This window comes from Fistularia commersonii, chromosome 27 (assembly GCF_037954325.1).
Source record: "Fistularia commersonii isolate RoL2024-O1a breed Wild chromosome 27, RoL_Fcom_v1.0, whole genome shotgun sequence".
In the NCBI taxonomy this organism is placed as follows: Eukaryota; Metazoa; Chordata; class Actinopteri; order Syngnathiformes; family Fistulariidae; genus Fistularia; species Fistularia commersonii.
Genome location: NC_141310.1, coordinates 13899693 through 13920663, shown reverse-complemented (window position 1 = coordinate 13920663; position 20971 = coordinate 13899693). Strand labels below are relative to the sequence as shown.

Here is a 20971-nt window from a genome sequence, read left to right as displayed (position 1 = left end):
CCTGAGAAGAGCTGGGAATTCTCCTGCCTCAGAAGGAGTGGAATGTGGTGTGGAAGCTAGCACCGCAGCGCTAACTGCAGCCTTCCCGCTGGCCTCTCTTTGCACCCAAGGAAGACCAGGCCAGTTTGAGGGCGCGTGGCAGTTAGCGCCTCCGCCTCGCAGCAACAAGCTCTGCGGAGTCTCCATGTTCTCCCGGTTCCTCAAGGTTCCTCCCCAAGTCCAAACACATGACGGAGCTCCGGACGTGTGAATGATTGTAGGTCTCCTAAAAGGTTTGGTTCCTCGGTGAGGCCCTGTGACGGCTCCAGGGGGAACTCCGATGGCAGCCGGGACTCAAGAGTGCAGGACAATCCTGCTTAGATACTGTAAGAACGAGGCTCAGGTTTCAGCGAGGCCCTGAAGCAAATGTGTTCATGTGTGCGCAGAAACCTGAAGGTATCACCAGCGTACCTTCACATAACGCACGGATTCGAGCGTTCGGCGATCACGTTTATTCATATTTGTGAATGCAGTCGCACTTGCAGCAGCAGCAGCATTGCAGATCTCACATCTCTGCATCTGCCGCAGGCCTGGAGCTGCTCCTCTAAGAACCGCTGCTAAGCTAGCGTCAGCTAGCGCGGTCCAACATCAGGATTATACACAAGGCTTGGCAGTGCTTACAGTCTCGGTATATAAATGATACAAAGTAGGAAACACAGGCAGGAAAAAATACTATTACAGGGTTATTTGTTCCGGCGGAAAGACGAGGGGCCGAGTCTTATCAGGGTCGGAGGTGGTTTTGGGGTCCGGGGGTCCGAACGCCCCCCGTTGGCGGCGAGCGGCGGCCCAAGACTGGAAGCACACGACCGGAAGCGGAAGGTAAGAGGTATCACTGGTTTCCTTTGGTGTTCTGCTGGAGATCCACGCCGAGCCCTGAGCGCCCACGTCGTCCAACCGGGGGTTCTGGCGTCCCGCCGGCGTCCGGGTGACCGCGGCGACGGCGGCGCCACCCGACGCATCAAATAAAACACAAAGCGGCGGTCGTCCGACATGAAATCTGACGGCCCGGAAGGGAGACCTTCCAGACCGTCTCATCTTGACTCTTCGGAGAACCACCTCATGAGCCATCCCTTGTTCTCCGACAACCACTTGATGTTGGCCGTGGTCCTCTCGATGGCCTGCTCCAGCTCCATGGAGGCGGAGCCAAAACCATTCTGGCCTTTGTCTTCTTTGAACTTCTTCAGCTGTAGAGACACGGAGAGAGAGAAGAAGGCATTCCTGCATTGGTTGGTGTTGCTGGAGACGTCGGTGGTGGTGTTGTTGTTCCGGCTTCTGTGGAGAAGCTTTCATACCTCCTGCAACTCAAACGGCGTGGAGAACCTCTTGCTGATTCCGGTGATGAGACCGGAGAGGGCGAAAGATCCTTTTCCAAACCTGAAACACAAACCACCAACCATCTTCAGGTCTCCTTCCAGGCTGTGGTACCTTCTCGTTGTTTCAGAACCGGCTTCGGACCTCCCCTCCTGAGACATCTATTAGTCCAGGTTAGCCTAGCCTCTGGTGATGCTCTGCTGAGGGACATCCCATGATGCACCTCTCCTTCTTCATCACATCATATCCTCTCCTTGGACTTTTTGACAGGGTCTCTGGGGGCGTGGCTTGAGGGGGCCGGCGTTGTTATTTATTTTGTAAATATTCAAGCTATTATCGTAGCATTTCAGCGATTAGCATGTTAGCACTTCTGGTATTAGCAGCAATACATTGTTAGTGCCGGTTCCTCCTGACGCTCAAACCCCTGCACACCAATCACACTCCTGCCTTCTAGCTCTTTCCGGGTCGAGGCAGGAGGCCGTCGGCATTGAGCCGGGATCTGCTGTTCCAGTAGATATGGTGGTCCAGACCTGGTGGTCCAGACCTGCTCTGCATGGAAAGCCTCATCAGACACCTGGGCCCTGATTTGGTGCCAGACAAATCAAACCTTCCTGGACGTGCATGGGAAACTTGAGCATGGGAACGCTGAGCGCTCAAAGGGAATTTGTGATGTGAAGGTCAGCGAAGCAGAAAGGAAACAAGAGCTGAACGTCTCCGAAACAATACAATGGAACTGTTCTCCAGATGGAGCTGAGCAAACTTTCAAAACAACGCCTGCGGTTTGGCTTGTTAAAAGCTGCGCGAGGCGCTCGACGCCGGTTTTCACGTTCCGTAAGACGTGACTCATGGAGGGGGGGGGTAACTGAAAAACTCCAGGAGGGCAAGAAAAATCCCTGCTGTGCCGGCGGCTTCAGAAGTAAAGCGAAAGTATCTTCTCAACCCGTGACTGAAAATACAAGACTGACATTCGCGCCATCGCTGCCATGTTCGATCTGCGATGAGCTAGAACGCCTCCGTGAATCGGCGAGCTATCGGAAACACAGCTGATGATTAGCCGCTAGCTAGGAGCGGAAATCTCAGCAGACACTCGGTAAACAAACCCCGGGCGGCGGTGATGTTTATCTTCGGGGCTCCCTGTGCTCTTGGACACCTTCACCCACTCCGTCACACCCAGTTTCTCGCTTTCCTAAAATGGTAGTCCAGCACTTCCCGCCCTCCCTCTGAACTGGGTAGAAGAACAGCTAGCTTGTTTCACCAACACAAGCTCGGTGTTGACAAATATACGTGCAAGTCTGAGCAGAAAAGCAGAGGTGACGTCAATGGATCCTCTCCAGAAGTTTACAGCTTCTTTCTCTTACTGCTGGAGAATGTAGCTCCATTTGTCTCGGATGAAGTTCCAGGCCAGCGGCAGCCCCACCGAGTTGTCCACGACGTGCTGGATGACGGAGATGGCGTCCTGCTTGCGGATCTGCTTCGGGTCGATGGAGTAATCCAGGTACCTTCAACACACCAGAATATTATGATTAGATCCCAAAACCTGCCTTTTCTTCCCCCTCGGGGGCAAAAGTAAGCCAAAGTGTGTCTTTTTCTATAAATCAAACACTGAAGCTGGAAATGAGTTTCAGCGTTTCGGAGAACATGCCGATCTCCTCGCTAACTGCTGTCGCTCCACGCCGCACACTTAGGTTTCAAAAAGCACTAAATATTGTGCAACCTGCCCAGAACCTTTAGAGAACCTGGTTCACAAGCTGACGGAGGAGGGGGGGATGATTCAGTCTGGATGGAAAGAACTGGTTAAGAGGCTAACTAACGCTAACTAACACGTTAGCGCTTCCGCTTCATAGGTGGATGGTTCCTGATTGGATTCCCAGTGGAGGCCTTTCTGTGTGGAGTCTCCATGTTCTCCCTGTCTGCGTGGGGTTCCTCAGGAGGTTCAGTGGAGACTCTGGAGAGGGTGAATGTTTGTTTGACTCCATTGTGACCCTGTGATTGACGAGTGATCGGTCCAGGGTGAACCCGGCCTCTTCGTGGTGTCGGGCCAGGAAGCTTTCATGTGAGCGCAGATCTTCAGATCTCACTTGCAGATGTTTTATAGCGAGGCTGAAGTCGCTCAGTTGGTCTTTAACCAGACGGCAGTTCTTCGTAGAGGCGGTGGAACTCTTCTGCCATCCATCCGCGGGACATGGACAAGCGAGCGAGCGGAGATCGCGCTGCTCTCTCCTCTACTTCCAGGTGAGGCCCATGAGCAGCGCAGATGGAAGCTCCAGAGCCTCCACCCTTCGGTGCTCCAGGTTTCGCTCCGGCACCGAGGTGACTTGATGGCACTGCTGCGTGTCTGGGCTCTGGGATGTTCACGTAACGCAGACTTGATGGTGAATCTATGAAATATTCAGGCAGCACAAAGGATCCCGGGGATCCCCTGACTCCAAATGAATTTTAGTATCCATCCAAGAGCCCTCTTCACTCCTGAAGTGAACTCAGGATTTCTGCGATTCGACCGGTCCGATCTTTCCTGACGTCACCTTTAGATCGGACACTATCTTGTCGGGAAGCATACCTGATCAAAAGCCAGGGCAACTTGGTGCAGGACATGGCCAGTCGGAGATGACTCGCCTCCGACGCCATGGTGGTGTTGATGTACATCCTCCAGGCGAAGTCCCACTCCTCCACGCCGCCGGAAGCGATGGCCATGCAGTAAACGGTGCTCTTCAAGTTAGGGTGGATGCTGGTCGGCGTCAAGAGAGAAATTAGCCGGGCGGCGTCAACGTGTCGCGCAGGCGCTCCGGCCAGCGAACGGGCGACAAACAAGAGTTGGCCGGTGCGAGCGGCTGTTTGGGACGGCTCGTAAATACGGGGCGGGTTTGGACTCACGGGTTGTGACTGGGATTTTCCATCCACTCCCTGAACCAGGCGCTCGTCAGCTCCCTGCACCCGGGCACGCCCACGCGGCACGCCACTCTGATGGCGTTGATCTGGTTGTACCTGCAGGAACGGAGGGGGGAAGATTTGGTTATTGGATTCCGGGGACGGATCGGCGCCGTGGAAAGGTGCCGGTTCCTACTGGTCGGTGTGTGCTTCTGGTACTCTGGTCCAGTTGTCCGTGATGGCCCTGAAGTGCTCAAACAGGGGCTGGATCTGTTTCTTCAGGTAGCCCTGCGCCACAAGGAGACGTTTCAACCGTCCATTACCTTTGTGTACAGGCTTCCTCTTCTTTAGAGGAAGCTTATAGCTACCTAGCTTCGAGTGATGCTGCCATAAGCTTATTCTCCAGTGATGCAGCTCTCATTCCTCCCACTCTTCTTCTGCTACCTGCACCCAAGCACCTTCACCAGACGATACCCTCACATCTTCTCCTGAGTCCTCGGGCTGTCTCTCCAAGGCTTGATCTACTGCACCATCATGCATGGTGTCCACCATTATTCCTTATCGGAGGATTACTTTATCATGTCGCCAGAGCCTTGTAGCTGTTAGCATTGCTGCTGTTATTAGCATGCTTGTGCCTGTCCTTCCTCCCATCACACTCTTGCTTTCCTTCTCCATCCTTCTTTCTCGCTCCCCGTCTTCCTGGCCGAATCAGTCGAGGCAGAAGGTCGCCGGCGCCGAGCCGGGATCTGCCCGAGGTTCACGTCAGTGTTTCCTCACCGATGTCTTCAACATGATTTCGGGTATATTGTAGGACCCACGCGAGACGAAGGTTTTGCATGCGCAGAATCTGACCGGGTTGTCATGGCGACGTACCCAGCAGACGGCGGGCTGGAAACAAAATCTTGCTTTTAAGCTAACGCTGATTATTCTGTTGTTTTTTTTCATCTGTCTGACACTGAGCTGATGTCCGGAGCGGCTAGCAGTCACCAAAGGCATTGTACTGACGTTAGCTCGATGCTAACAACATTTACACCATGCTTACTTGTCATTTATTTTTCTGATGTTTATATTATTCATCGTTCAATATATAAAATATAATTTATTTATTAGCAATACAGCTTGGCCTGCTGGCCTGCACACTGGGTGGCAGGAGGTCAGAGCCAATCCCAGGTGACTCTGAGGCAAGGGGCGGGGCTTAACCCGAACGGGTCTCCTGTCAATCACACACAGGGGCATCCAACCATTCACACCGGCGGACAATTTGTGGACACCACTGACTGTTTTAGGACAGGAGGAAGACGGAGAACCTGGAGAACCCAGGCAGGCGCCTGGAGAACATGGACAACCCAGTGAAACCCCTTTGCTGCGAGGCAAGGTATTGCTAACTCCAGGTGGCGAAGGCCAGCTCAGGTTCTGAGAAGCTGAAGGACGCTCACCTCCAGGGCTCCGAAGACCTCGGTACGGTCAAGCACGACGTAATAATAGTTCAGGTTCCTCAGCGCCGACTCCCAAGGGATGTAGTCCCGCTCCTTGTGCAGGTATTTGGTGATCCTCAGCGCCACCGTGTTGTTGATCAATTTGGCTCTGAACAAAGCGAGAGTAGGTCAGTCCGTGAAGATGCTCAGAGAACCTTGACCAGTACCCGGGTGGTTCTGGTTACCTGCCGAGGTTGAAGGCGTTGTCTATGATCTGGGCTCGGTTCATCACGGACATGGCCTGGAGGAAACATCAGACACACGCATGTTACTTTCACAGACAAACAAGTTACTATTGTGAAGGGAACAGCAGTGTGGAGGTCAGGAGGACTTTTTTCCGCGGGCGTTTTCATCTGGCTTGTTTTGAAGGTGCGCCGAGCACGGGGGCGTCGCATCGGGGCTGGAAAACTGAAGCCGATTGTACCTCAAACACCGCTGGATTCATCTGGACGGCCACCAGGGGGCGACTGAGAGAACTTCTGACTACCTTGGGAAACATGCTGGACTCTTTGGCTGCAAAGTTGCTTTCACACTGCAGGGACTTGTTGCAGTTTCTAGAACCTTCTCAAGAGCCAGACCGTTTCTCAGTGCATTTGGACGTCAGAGGAACCAGGGACCTCAGCTCCTGAGACCATTTCAGCTCCTCCTACGAGGAATGAGCCCATTACCAGATACTTCTTCTGGAGCACCATTTTCTAAAACCTATCCTGGTCACTGCTCAGATGTTTCCTTGGGGCAAAATGGACAGAAGCGGTGAGAAATGGAGCGGCAAAGAGGTCCAGGCTCTTCTGTCCTGCTATGCATCGGAGGGGTTCCCAGGGTTTGCAGAGGAACGTCTAGATTTTGGCAAGAATAAGTTTGGAGTTAGCTAAAGGCTAACACACAACAAAGCAGTGCAGGGAGAAGATAAAAACACTTCAACCATCTGATGGTCCATGGTTGTTATTCCATGAGCACTGTGGCAGCTTCCACCTCCATGCAGTCTTCCTCGTCTTCTTCCTCTTCTTCTTCTCGCCGGTTTATTTCTGAGGGTTTGTTTGCATTCCTCGCTGCCCGTGGGAATGCAAAACTAAAAGGTTCCCCTGGAGGAGGCTACTTCCTGGTACTATATTTGAGCCAAACGCTTCTTAGAACTTCTCTGTCTGAAAGCGTCTCAGGTAACATCGTCTCCATCGGGTGACCTTAAATGGCGAGGCTTTCTCGTCGCTGCCGGCAGGAGCACTGACGGGTTCACCCGTCCAATGAGGCGACTCACGTCGAGGATCGCGGCGACACAAAAGATCTGCCATTTCTGGCAGCGGTGGAGGTCAGCGGCAGCTTAGCGGTGTAAAAAAAAATCGATATGTATCGATATATCGATCCGACAGCTGACGATCCGATGCATCGACGCGTCCGCAAGAGTATCGATCCATGTATGCGTTTTACCTGTCTATCTTTAGTCTGCTCTGAGGCGTAATTCTCACTCTGTGCTGCGGGTGGCGGTAACCTACTTTGTCTCCACCTACTTCGCTTCCCTTCCCCTCTTTCAGCACCGTCTTTCAGCGGACACACCCTCTTTGGCACAGCACTCGCATTTAAACATTCGGGAGGCGGACATCGATATGGCTGAGAAGGACGCTGACTTACACACTCCTGTAGGTTTAAAATCGTTCGTGTGGAAGTATTTCGGCTTCCGCAAAAACGGGAAAGAATTGGTAAAGGATGTGGCGATATGGAAAGAATGTGGAATTGAAGTTAGCTACCGTGGCAACGCTTCTAATTTGTCGGCTCACCTGAAAAGACGGCATGGTGTTGTTGAAGGCGAATGTTCAGAAAAAGCCCAGCGGAATACATTTTTCCCACAAAAGTTACCGAGCGGTTCGAAAAGGGCCAAAAACATATCGAAGGCAATTGCCTTCTTCATATGTAAAGACGCAAGGCCGTACAGCGCGGTGGAGAACGAGGGCTTTAGCTACTGGCTCGAAACATTGGAGCCCAGATACAACGTACCATCTCGGCAGCACTTCAGCCAGTCATACATTAAAAAATCGTATCGTAGTTAAAAAAAATCGTATCGAATCGAATCGTTGCCTTGAGAAATCGAATCGGATCGAATCGTCATGATGGCTCCGATTTACACCCCTACGGCAGCTGCCTCCAGACTTCTGTCTCGGTCTGATGTTTCTGGACCAAATATTGTATTTTGTGGACGGAGCTCGGCGAAGAGAAAGCTGCGCCACAGTGGACAAGGCACTTTACAGATGGCCTCGCGCAAGGAAGATGGAGTGGGACCCACCTGGTGGTCGGTCTCCAGCAGGGTCACGAGGCGCTCCCAGTTGTCCGGGTCGTAGTTCACCCTGTAATATCCGTACATGCCGTTGTTCGCCAGCAGCCAGTTGTCCCCCGACAGCTTCATTGGCCCGTAGGTCTCTGGCCAGGAGAAAAAAGAAGAAAAAAGATCTCCTCTGCTTCTCAGACCTGGGAAGAAGAGGCGGCGGTGGCGGCGTGACGGTACCTGATTTGCTGAGAAGCCAGTGCTGCTCCTGCTCCACCCCGTTCTTCATCCACTTGATGGGGACAATCCAGGTGTAGCTGGACAGGAAGCCAAAGCAGATTAAACGTGGAGGTGGATTCAACAGTCCTGCAGATGTTGGGTACTTCTGGTTGGGCCTTTTTAGCAGAATTTAATACAAACAAAACTGCGGGTGCTTCCACAACCTCTTTATTTGGTTGTTTCTGTTCGGTCCAAACCCTAATGGTAGGTCTCGCGGTTGCCGCAGACCAAAGTCCGAAGTGTGAGAACCGCGAGAACATCTTGGGCCTTCTGGTGGTTCACTAGCAATAAAATAGGGGTGTTTTCTTGGGACTTTCTGGAAACAGTCCACCACACGGCTCCGTTGGATCTCCATCCACAGGTCCATGCCGGCCGGGTATCTCCAGACCAAATATCTGAGAAGATCTCCGCAGCTGAGCTCCCACTGCGTGTTAAGAACCTCTGACCTGACACACATGGGCACCACTGACTAGTCTCGCGACCCATCACAGGTGAAGAGGTGCTAAAACACCCTCAGTTTGTGGTCCTCGTGCATCTGAAGGGAATCAAAGCAAAACCGGCTCCTACTTGAACTTGGACGGTTTGTCCACCACCGACTCCGGGTCCAGCAGGAAGTACTTCTGGGTGATCGACCCCGTGTGCGTGTCGATGGTGACCACCGGGAAGCCCATCTGCAGCGTCCAGGGGTCCATGATGGCTTGGACGGTGTACGGCAGACGGACGCCCTGCTTGGTGGCCTCCTGGCGACAGACAGAGTCACATGTGACATGTTGCGTGGCGTTGTGGAGTGTGAAGTGTTGTGTTGTGGGTGTTGTCGTGCGTTGTGTATTACTGTATCCATGTCTTCTGCTGTCTCGATTGGCCATGCGCTGTGTTGCGACATGTTGTGCTGTGTTTTGTTTTGTGAACCCTGTTGTCCTGTTGTGATGTGTCGGGTTGTTGCATGTTGTGTTGTTTTCTGTAACGCTCTGTTGTGTTGTAGCATGTTGTGTTGTGAAATGATGTGTTGTAACACATTGTGTTGTAGCATGTTGTGTTGTGTAGTGTTGTGGTCAGTAATGTCCTGTTGCAACCTGTTGCATTGTGACACATTGTGTTGTAGCATGTTGTGTTGTGTTCTGTAGTGCCCTGTTGTGTTGTGACACATTATGTCGTAACATGTTGTGACAGGTTGTGTTGTGATGAGTTATTGGCATTTTGTGTTGTTTTCTGTAAACCCTGTTGCCAGTTGCCCTGTTGTAACATGTCTGGTTGCGACTTTGTGTTGAGTCGTGACAGGTTGTATTGTGACACTTTGTTTTGTAGCACGTTGAGTTGTGAAATGATGTACTGAGACACTTTGTGACGAATTGCTACGTGTCGTGTTGTTGCATGTTGTGTTCTGTAATGCCCTGTTATGTTGTGTTGCGATGCATTCTGTATCGCCCTGTTGTGTCGCCCAGGCTTAGCGTTGCGCTGTCGTGTTGTGTCGTGTTGCACTCACCTCCTGCAGATGGTCCCACAGGTCGGTGTACACCGTGCTCCCGAAGGAGAAACGATTGAGGTACGACTGTGGAGAAAGAGCGAGGATGGACGTACGTCGGGGAAAGAGAAATCTAACCAGCACGAGAAGACACAATCTTGATTGACAGGAACATCCATCACAATAATCTGGCGGATTTAGTTTCGCATCAGTCGGGCTAATCGTAGCATAACAATAAATCAAAACAAATCACCACACACTCACACACACTCAGCATGAGCAGTAATGGTAGCCATAAGAGTTACTCACAGTGAGTCCATCTACAAACACATGCTCACCGAGAAACCCCGACAGCATCCTGAGCACCGCCGCCCCCTGACGACGACAGCAGAAACACTCGGTCAGCAGCGTGACGACTCTGGCGCACTGGCTTGAACTCATTGCAAAGGTGGGTTTTAACATTCTCGCTAGCATACTTGCTTGGCGGTGCCAAACGGGATGTACATGCTGTGGCTACATGGAGCTTCTACTGAATTATGAAGTAGGCTGAGCTATTATTTGCTATTTTTTCCATAGAGAATGGACTAAGAGGGACAGAAGGGGAAACAGGGGAGGCCCGATGTTGCGATAGCTGGCAGCTACAGTGCTATATTCTGTATTTACAGTATATGTGCTGCCTTCAACCCATAGCACCCGAGGATTTAAGCCTCTCTTTCAGCATATTTCCAAGATGGTGCCAAACATTCTGGATTTGCTGCAACTACATAGGACTTCTAGTGACGAGTCAAGTAGGCTAAGCTAATACAGTATTTGCTCATTTAACCCCAGAGATGTGACTTGGAGAGGCAGCTGTGGATAGAGTATGGATGGGCTGTTAAGCTAGCTAGCAGCAGCAGCACTACATCGATGTGCTGACTTCAACTCACAGCACCCGTGGGGTTCAGCGTCCCTTCTAGCATAACCGCTTGACGTGCCAACACGCTGTATTAGCTGTGGCTACGTTGGGCTTCTACTGGATCAGCCAGTAGGCTAAGCTAATACAGCCGGGGACAGAGAATGGATGGGGTGCAAGTAAACGTCCTTTGCATTTAATATATCTTAATATCTTATGAGCAGGCCTGGCTGTGACTTAAGAAGCGCCAGAAGGAAGTATCACAAATCTTCTTTGGCGTTAGCCAGGGCTAGTTTGGCTAGCCGATGGCTTCCCTTGTACCAGTTTCTTCTCGTCTTTCACCGCCCATTTAATTTCACCTCATGAGCGACGGCTGCTTTGTTCGTCCTTCGGAGGCCGTTATGGAAGACCATCGTGGAACGTGAAGCACAGAAACACATCAGCGCTCCCTAAACTAGCTAGTTCGCCGAACGTTCCAGTGCTGCGAATGTGCTTTTGTACATGTTTTCCGATCGATAGGGGTTTGGGCTCGAGAGACCGACGCCCTGCTCACAAAGTATTTCAAAAGGAAGCCCTTTAAAACTCACAGAAAGGGAAATTAAAATCAAGTCGGGATCCGTGAGAGGACCCCGTCCACTTGGAAACAGACGGGAAACATTTCAAGCGTGTTTTTGGACGGCGCGTCAACACCTCGGCGCGGCTTTAAGGCCGGCCTGTTCTGCTTGACGGCCAAAGTAAATTGGTGAAGTTTTGCCGCTGGGTGCTTTTTGAGCTCCATATCGTGGGAAGGGCTGTTTTTGTTTCTGCAAAAGACAAACGTAACCCCTGAGCTCTCAGGTTGAGTAAAGAAACTCCCTTGGTGTTGCGTCAGGACTCAGACGGAGACGACTGACCCCGGCCGCTCCACGCCGACCCCTTTCCCTTTTCCCAACCGCTGGCGTTCTACGGTCCGAACGGAAGAGACCTTGCTGTAGGAGATGGCGCTGAACATCTCGCTGATCTCCTCGGGGCTGTTGACCTCGTGCTCTGGGCGAGACAGAGGGTGAGAGGAGGCCAGGGCGTCCAAGGCGAACACCCCCTGGATTTTGTGCAGGATCATCGCGTCACGCTGCAGCAAAACACAAAGACGAATTAGAGAGGTTACAAAGGTGTTCTGGTTAGGTTAGCTTCCGCTAGCTCGCACGCAAAGCTAACAAACCAAGTGTGCCTGATAAAGTGACACTTTCTAGCAACTTTGCAACCTGGCTAAGGCCAATCCGGAACTCAGCGGCAGCAGCTCATCGAGAGGCCGGTGTGCTGCCGCCGCGGACGCCGAGGACCGTTAGCCGTGATGGATTCTAACATGACAAAATGTAGAAACAAAACAAAGCAAGCGTTGATGTGGATGAAGGGGCGGAGGGGTTCCTGGAAGTTTTACAGGGACAATATTAGTGAAGCTGATGGAGGTGAGCCAGGCGCCAGACATGGATGTCCAACGGAGAAGGATGGATTCCCAGAGGAGGAGCTGTTGAATGACGAGAGGGACATCCAGACTCGGCGCCTCTGGCTGAGGGTCCACCGAGCAGAAGCGCCGAAGATCTACTCTGCTGAAGGGAGGTGAATGTTTGGACCCGGTCGTTGATGTAGTGCTTTCAATTCCACGTTTTCGGCCAACGTAGGGTAGGCTTAGTTTGTTTACAGTGCAGTTAGCAACCGCTAATAGCACCTTCCCAGCTCCTGAAAACTGGGTTGACTGGTCTGCTCTTGTTTGACCCTTTCATGAGATGAGATGAGAACAACTTTATTTATCCCCAAGGAAATTGTTGTGCCAGAGTTTCAAGTAAAAAACATAACAGTAATAGATAATAGTAGAAAGGAGAATACAATGAAATATGAATTGTCTTAGCTGTTAACTGTAACTACAAAGATTGAAGATTCCCTGCGGCTGAGGGAAGAGGAATTAAATTAATTTCATCACCCTGTGGTTTGAAAGCGTGTGACACTGGATCACATTCACCCACACATAGCATGTAAGGCTAGCTAACCGGACCGTCAGGAGCTTCGAACCACCAACCTTCTGATCGGAGGGAGACCCGCTCTACCCGCTGGGCCGCGGCCACCACATGGTGTGTCACGGTCAAACTAGCGAGCTAACGTTAGCTATCAAAGCACAGTACACTTTGTGTACTTTTACCCCACCCTGTAACGTTGACCGGAAAGCATTAAGTACTCCACGGCTCGCGGGAACTTACGATTTTCCAGGTGGGTTCGGCGAAGTCGGCGCCGAGGCACTCCATGTAGGAGGCGAAGCCCTCGTTGAGCCACAGGTCGTTCCACCATTTCATGGACACCAGGTTCCCAAACCACTGGAAGAAAACAGGTTTTACCTCGCGGTGGGACCGAGGGGGCTGTTTCTGGCCCGGCCGGTTCCAGGAAACATAAGCTGAACCACGCGAGGCCTTCAATAACGCCTCATTCTGTTCCCGTCATGATGTCAAAGACACCCAAAGGGCAGCGGGGTCAGCTTGTACCCGGGTGGTGATCCGTCTTCTGACGTAGCAAAAAAGGGAGTTGGAGCTCCTCTGGGTGCATTTGTTTTCTCTGCGGCGGCGGGGGAGGCGCCGGGGCCGGGTCAGAACGACCCCATTAATCTGTACGGCCAGCTTCAGAACCGCGCTCTTATTGAGTCCGCTGGAGAGGCGGCGCCCGGCCTTCACCGCCAGGCGCCGCCAGGCGAAACTCGGGGCAAAGTGCCCCCGCGCTGGCATGAAGGAATTTTCCAGTGGATTACACTCGGAGGAAAAGTCACAGCGGCCGAGGCCGGTTTCAGGAGAGGCCGAAGGCGGCGGCGGCGGCGGCGAACCTGGTGAGCCAGCTCGTGGGCGATGATGGTGGCGACCGTCTGTTTGCTGCTGGTGGAGGAGACCTTGGGGTCGAACAGCAGCGCCGACTCCCTGTACATCACCAGGCCCCAGTTCTCCATGGCGCCGGCGTGGAAGTCCGGCACGGCGATCTGGTCTGGAGGAGAGAACCAGGGCGCTGAGTCACAGCTCCACCTTTGGATTCGACTAAAGAAAAGCAGCAGATGCGCTTTCTTTTCATCCCTTCATCATCATCAGGGTCTTCATTGGACACACGGACTGTTTCTGGATGGTGGAAGACGGATGGAGAACCTGCTAGAAACCATATATAAAGGGGTTCCTCTCTTTTTGCAGGATTTACGCTCCAAGACCCCCGTAAAGGGTGAATGTCCGCAAAGTAGAGATCATTTTGATGGTATTTACAGAAATATTAACCCTCAACCTCCCTGTTTTGTTCTTCAGAAACATGCTTCTAGGCGCCACGGCCGCCTCCATCAAGTTACAACCGAGCGAATCGCATCATCCCGATCATTTAAGCCGTCAATGTGGTCAGGAGTCGCGTCTCCTCCAAGAACCCGTGCCAGCAAAGGAGATCTCGTGTTTTATTTATTTTATAAAATGAATTTTAGCTTAATTTTACTAGATGTATTACTAGAATATGGCTATTTCATCACGAAAAACTCAAATACTGCCAAAAAACGCAAAAGAGGAGTAAATCGCAAGAACCAAATTCCAAAAACAACCTACTCCCCCACACGGCTATAAACACTTCGTACAGCCAATCAGAGCCCTGGATACAGAACACCATGCTCTGATTGGTCGCCACCCTGGAAAATACTTAGTTTAGCATAAAAATAATTGAAATAATAAAGATATGAATATATATTTACACAGCAAGTACCAGTCGTATCACAAAAAATATAAAATTGTATCACAGATTACAATCTGGATTCAAATCCAGGCTACAATTTTGAGATATAAATGTTTACGTAGAGCCATTACATTATTGTCAGAAAACTTGGCTCTTTTTTTGAAGCGGAATCACCAAAATTGAATTTAATACTCCAGATTTGAATAAACTGCGATATGGTTTTATATCATCAATTGTTCACCAAGCCACGGCTTTTTGCATAAAAGATTTTTAATCTGCGTAACAGTGAGACCGCGAGAGGCGAATATGGCGAGGGACTGCTGTATGTATGCATGAATATATATTCAGAATGCTTTAGCTAAGAATAACAACAACTTTATTTATCCCGAAGGAAATTGTTGTGCCAGAGTTTCAAGTAAAACATAACAATAATAAATAATAGTAGAATATTGTATAAACAGTATAAAAAAGGGGGGAGAATAAGAAATATAAATAAAACTATAAAGTGTCTTAAGGTCTTAAGTACCAGGTGAAAGATAAGGAGTGCACAAGAGTATGAAAAAATAAAGAACATGCAGCTGTTATGAAATGAAATATTGCACAGTAATGAACATATATATATATATATATATATATGGATAAATTATTGCGTTTTACAGTGGGGTTTTTTTAGTTTTTTTTTTTTTATGGCTTAAGATTTTGAGATTCCCTTGAGGACGTTTGTTGTGCAGGGTTGGGGCCGCTCTACGTTACCATGGGAGAGTAGTTTGCGTGAAAAGCACCCACCGGCCTTTGGGAGGGGGTACTTTATGTTGTAGTAGCGCTCATAGAACTGCAGGATCTTCCCGGTGACGCTGTAGGCGTAGTCCCCATGGCCGTCCTCGATGGCCTTGCTGCGGGCCCAGACTCGCACCTGCAGGATCACGTGGTCGACATAAAGTAGATCATATCATGCAGTTTACAAGGAGCTCCAGTCAAATGTGTTTACCTTGAATTCACACAAATCAGAATCAGAAAAAAAAAAATTGTCCCCGAGGGACAATTAGGGGGCACATGGAGTAGCAGCATCAACATTGTGAACGTCTACATTAAATGCTTTTAAAACCAAACTGAGAACACGAGAGGTCAACTTGTCAAAATGTAATTGCTTCTTTCAACTGTTTATAATATTGTTCTGTCTGTAACTTATTGCTTCCTCTTGGCCAGGACTCCCTTGTAAAAGAGGTGTTTCATCTCATCGGGACTTTTTTTCCTGGTTAAATGAAGGTTAAATTAAAAAAAAAAAAAAAAAAATCAAGAATAAAATTTAAAAAAAAAATTACTGAAAACAAATAAATTAAAAAAAAAAAGAAAATATATATTTGTATATAATTTATATATTTATATATATATATGACTGTGCAATAAGGTGATATAGGTAACAGTTACTACCTAATTTTAAAGTTATAGCTTGATAAGTAAATATTCGAATAATGGTTGAAAATGTATTTTTGCAATTACCGTCATTTTCGGACTATAAGGCGCTTCTTTTTCACACGCTTTAAACGCCGCGGCTTAAACAACTGTGCGGATAATTGATGGATTTTAACGGACGCCTTTAATGGTTTTAGTGCGCAGCAGGAAGTCCGAGATAGCCATCGGCTGGAGGACAAAGAAAAGGATGGATGGATGGACTTTTCCCTGTCTTATTTATTATTCATAATTTTCATTGGCCGTTTTACAGCCGCTGTTTGGAAAAAAGCATTTCCAGTATTTGTGGATGTTACCGGTATGTGTTTGATTAAATGTTTGTGTGTAAATATCTCACGCAACAACGTGGACGCCTGCAGCTTACAGACTGATGCAGCCTGAACATGCACACATTCATTTCTTCTGTTATTTTTATCTGCTGATTATATTCAGGTGCGCTCAACAGTCTGGAAAATACGTATTACCATTTTTCTTTAGGTGTGATGTCACCAAATTATTAGACTAGCGTTGTCATTTGATTATATTTTGCTACATTTTCTTTCATTCTTTCTTCTTTCTTTTCAAATCCAGCTAATTTTTTTTTTTGGTTTTGGAGTTTGATTCTTCTGGTAACTTTTATCACCTTTATTGTCCGTTTATTATACAGTTTTACATTTTTTTATTTTTTTCTGAAAAAAATGTCATTAAAATTCAGCTCGATTTTTTGGATTTTCCTCCTTCCAGTAACTTTGATCACCTTTTCTTAAATCTAAATACTTTTCAGGTCATTTTAAATGCAAATGCTGTAACTTGAATGAATGAATAAATAAATGTATCTAAAAAAACTAATTATATTTTAATATAATTTAATACAGGAAATTACAAGAATACATTTAATCACAGGTCATGAAAAGGGGAATGACAATAACTTTAATCTCTCACTTTATAATACATTCATTAATGTTGTGCTGTAATAAATGCTTAATAACCGATGTTATCGCCTCGGCTTGAATTCAGAAAGGCGGCGCTCACCTGCGTGCCGGGGCCCTGGCTGCGCTGTATGGAGGCGAACTCGCAGACCAGGAAGGCCAGCAGGTACGTGGACATCTTCTCCGTCTCCTCGAAGGTCGTGACCTTGACGGGCCGGCCCTCCATCACCGCGTCGGCGACGCCTGCCGGAACGGACGCGCCACATTTCCTTCAGGCCCGTTCACGTCTCCCGCCGTTTCTGGCGTATTTTCGCGCGAACAAAGCGAGAGTGAATGAGTGAAGGTGCCTCACCCTTCTCCCGGCCGTTGGACAGAGCCACGGTGTGGGGCGGGTGGATGATGGACACGTCGAACACGGCCTTCATGGCCGGCTCGTCGAAGCAGGGGAAGGCTTTCCTGGCGTACGTGGCCTGCATCTGGGTCGTGGCCAGGACTCTGAGGACACACAACCCACAGGGAACTCAAAAACACCCATTGGTTCATGAGCTGCACTGCTCAGCGCGAGCTCGGGGGCGCAGGGGGGCCCCGGCCTAGCGCTGCCGGGATTGGACGAAAGGCGGGGTTCACCCCGGACCAATCATCGGGCCACGCGTGGGGACAGACGACCCATTTAGGGTCTCTAATGAAGCTCCTGCATGTGTTTGGACTGTGGAAGGAACCGGAAGGAACCCACGCAGATACAGGGTGAACGTGGAGGCTCCAACCTTTGAGCTCCTTGGTTTCCAATGAAGTTTCTCCAACAGGGTTTTAATGTGACACTATGGATTCTTGTGAACCCTGGGAGTGAGAAGAACTGAATGGACCGGAAGGCGTCGGGTCATCTCGACCTGAAGGTCCAGGACCGCTAGAAGAAGAACGTCTGAGAACTCAGAGTGGCGGTTTCTTACTTCTTCTCGTTGTCCTCGACGTACTCGCTGCGGTAAAATCCCTGCAGGTCGTCGGCCAGCTCCCCCTGGAACTCGGTGCGAAGCGAGTACGAGGCGCCTTCGGACAGGTTGCCGCTCAGCTGGAGAACCAGAAACTCCGTCTTCTCCACCGTCCAGGAGCGGAGGATGGCGGGCGGCGTGACTCCGGCCAGCCCCTGCAGCTTGGCGTGGACACCGTGGAAGGCGGTGAGGTTGAGTTGGTGGCAGTGCATGATGATCAGGTCCGTTTCCTTCGCGCACCGGAAGACCACCTCCGAGTGGCCGATGAAGATGTAGAGGCCGTCATCGTCGGGCTTCAGCCGGGGCCACAGGGTCACGTTGTACCTGACGGGGACCAGGGAGTCCGGGAGCCGGTAGCGGTCCCAGGGCTCCTTGGGTTCGGCGGTCGAGGGCGTCGGCGGGCCGCCGCTCGGCGACGGCGAGCCGCCGCTCGCCGGCGACGGTTCACCCGGCCTGCCGAGACTCTTGGCCCGCTCCCTGTGGTAGGCCACCGACAGGGCGATGATGGTGGCCAGAGCCGTCGCCGCCAACACCAGCAAGGCCAGTCCCACGTTCCTGCTGATGTAGTAGACCTTCCCCATGGTGTACCGGGGCCACGGGCACTCGCTCCCAGCAGCTTACAGATGAGCTGTCAAGAGACAAACACATGACTTCAGGTGAAGGCTGAACGATGGACGTTGGTCATTAAATCTGAACGCAGCAGTTGCTTCACAACTGCAGCTACACAACATCTGCTAAACCCGGAGTCAGCCCAGGCGCCTGGGATGAGGACGAAAACTACAGAACTGGTCCCGAGGATTCTGTCCATCACCGTTGTCTTCTTATTATTCTAAACTCTCCTTTGTTTTCCTGGAACAGCAGGTCCTAAACTTTGTTTACTTGCCGTGTTCCAACATGATGTATTTTGGTTATTCTGCTTCGTATTGGCTACACCCAGCTTCAGAGTACAGTGGTTCCTGGAAGGGAGGCTCCCGAGCCTCCGCTTGACGTGATGAAAGACTCCCCGGGTCCTCGGACGGGTACTTCCCCGCTCGGCAGCGCTCGTGCACGGCTCAGAGAGACACTGAAGTCGGCTGTAAATATCACACAGTAAAATGAAGACATTGTCTGCATATGAGGACACTTTCCTCGGATACATTTGTATTCTCCTGGTCCTGCTGGTCCGCAGTGACGGGATTTGAATGCTTCACCCTGTTGTGACTTGTGTACTCGTATGAGGACACGTCATGTGAGCCGCCGCTCCGCTTTGACCTTCGGTCCTCGACGTCAGAAGTAAGTAGCAATAATCGTTGTCATGAAACAGATCAATAAATGGGATCCAAAGTGGACGGCAGTGGACGGTGACACTGCAGTGGTGTTCAGATACACCTATCGCGCTCCATCTTGATTTTTTTCCATCTCAGCCTTAGAAGCTCTGAGTCGTCATCCGAGGGCCTCAGTTTAAATTCCAATTTGGATCATTAACCGGTCGATTTTTTTCGCGAGGGAGCGAATAAGCGGTAAACAAGAAAACCAGACCCAGGTGCGGAAGACCTCAGCATCCATGCGAGCAGGAGACCCCGGCGGCACCTCGGACATCTGGAACATCTGGAAACGATGCTTCACAATGCAACCAATTTTCCGGACCACAAACACAGCTGCGGTGTGTGTTCGAGCGCCGTGGGCGGGAGGTGACGTCTCGACACGGATGTTCCGCGAGTCGCTCGGAGGCTCGGACCCAGATGTTCCCGAGCGGAGAACAGGCCTCGGTCTTCTTCCCCTGTCTGGAGTCGTGCAACCAACAGCCGGGAATTGTTTTGTTTTGCTTCCAGATGGGTCTCTTCCGGGAACGTCTCCTGGGCGGGGATCTTCTTCTCCCGACGGCCAGAAAGAACGTCATCAAGAGTCACCTGACCAACTCGGTGTCGCTGTGCCATTTGAGCCTCTTCCTCTTCACTCCCTGGGAAAATACCTCTCCCACTTCCTGATGTCACAGCAGACGCTGGAGAATCGCTTCATTCCGCGTCTCGGACACTCTGCATCCAAACATCTGATCGATCTTCAGAGGGCGACGGGTGACCAAGAGGACTAGCGCTTCGAGACTGGCGTGAGAGGGTCACAGAAGGTTGTGTATGATGCCTCTGTGGAGAAACGTCAGCTGACTTACAGGAAGGCTTTGCCCGTGCTTTTTTTTTTGTAAGGAAATCCTTTCCCAAGGGAGCAGCCCCGTCTGTGACGTCTGGAGCTCCAGTTGCATTTCTGGAAGCCATTTGTTTCCCTTCAGAAATGGAGAACCCCAGTAATCTTCAACCAGGGGGGCCCCATCGGGCGAGCTCAGGTCCAGGTTCTCCAGGTATCAGCCGCTCAGGGACCGGTACCTCAGACCTGGACCTGCCGACGGTTGCCTGGCAGGAGGCTCGGACTCCAGAACCTGGGACCCGCCGCTTTATTTCATTTGAAAGGCAAACCAGAAACAATGTCGACGACGGCGAGAGGTTTGCGCCGGACGTCTGGCGGGACTCCGACACACCTGTCGGCGCCGCTCTCCTCTGATTGGCTGGCGGTTCATCCCGAGGAGGCGCGGGAAACAAACCCCGGAGACCCCATGGGTTCCACCATCAGGAAGATGGCGCTCTCCCTGCTACCAGGCCATCCCAGAAGCGACGGGGTCGCCCGGGTCGCCCGGGTCACCCGACCCCACCGTCCGGGTTCCGACGTCCCCGATCGGTCGAAGTCTCCGTCTCGAGTCAGATGTTCTTTTTCGTTCAGCCGGGATCCTCCTGTTTCATCTTCCCCGCAGACGGGATTCCCCGGGATACTCTCCGCTGGTTTCCGGCTCCCTCCTCCCACCACCGCCGCAAAATTTTGCTCCGATTATTTCCAGGTTTCTCAGATTTTCCAGGACCTGGTGATATCTGGAAGCAAGTCAGAGGGAGCGTTCTGACCCGATCCCCCCCTCCCTGCGCCGTCACACCTGAGGCGCCGCATGTTGCAAAAAGAAACATACCTGTCGTGGACTCGGCTTCACGGGAAGGCGGCGGCGGGAGGCACGACCAATAAATCTAAAAGCGGCGGAGCGGAGGGGCTGCGGAGAGAATAACGGATTATTTCCTTCAAGTCAACTTCCCTGCTCGGTTGAACCCCCGCCGGGCGCCGGGTGGTTTAGTCCTCAAGCCGGGAGCGTCAGGACGTACCCGAGGCGCGCGCTGGTTCTCGGACGTCCTCGCCGTCGACACGCTCAGCCTGGAATGAACTCGGCCGGCGGGAGAGGCGTCGCGTGGAGAAGGTGGGAGGCGACGAGAGCAGCCGCAGGTTTTCCTTGAAATGCGGGCGGATGGAG

The 20971-nt window shown here is 51.0% G+C and overlaps 1 protein-coding gene across 2 annotated transcripts; it reads right to left on the bottom strand.

Moving 5' to 3' along the window:
• Window positions 1–472: 472 nt before the first annotated feature.
• On the bottom strand, window positions 473–20889 carry LOC147218097 (aminopeptidase N-like). 2 transcript variants are annotated; one of them, XM_086174576.1, is made up of 22 exons: window positions 20826–20889; window positions 20639–20716; window positions 17614–18280; window positions 17019–17161; window positions 16770–16909; window positions 15075–15201; window positions 13420–13574; window positions 12809–12922; window positions 11542–11685; window positions 9995–10060; window positions 9707–9772; window positions 8791–8963; window positions 8185–8261; window positions 7966–8099; window positions 5876–5931; window positions 5652–5799; window positions 4412–4503; window positions 4222–4332; window positions 3908–4075; window positions 2709–2849; window positions 1332–1413; window positions 473–1223 (listed from the first exon to the last, which is right to left on the bottom strand). In XM_086174576.1, exons 3-22 carry the CDS (start codon window positions 18231–18233, stop codon window positions 1071–1073), a joined length of 2910 nt encoding a protein of 969 aa, XP_086030702.1. In that variant the 5' UTR covers window positions 18234–18280; window positions 20639–20716; window positions 20826–20889; the 3' UTR covers window positions 473–1070. The 2 variants fall into 2 exon arrangements, with proteins under 2 accessions (XP_086030702.1, XP_086030703.1); XM_086174577.1 differs by lacking the exons at window positions 20639–20716; window positions 20826–20889 and adding exons at window positions 18536–18725; window positions 19171–20167.
• Between the last annotated feature and the right edge of the window lie 82 nt (window positions 20890–20971).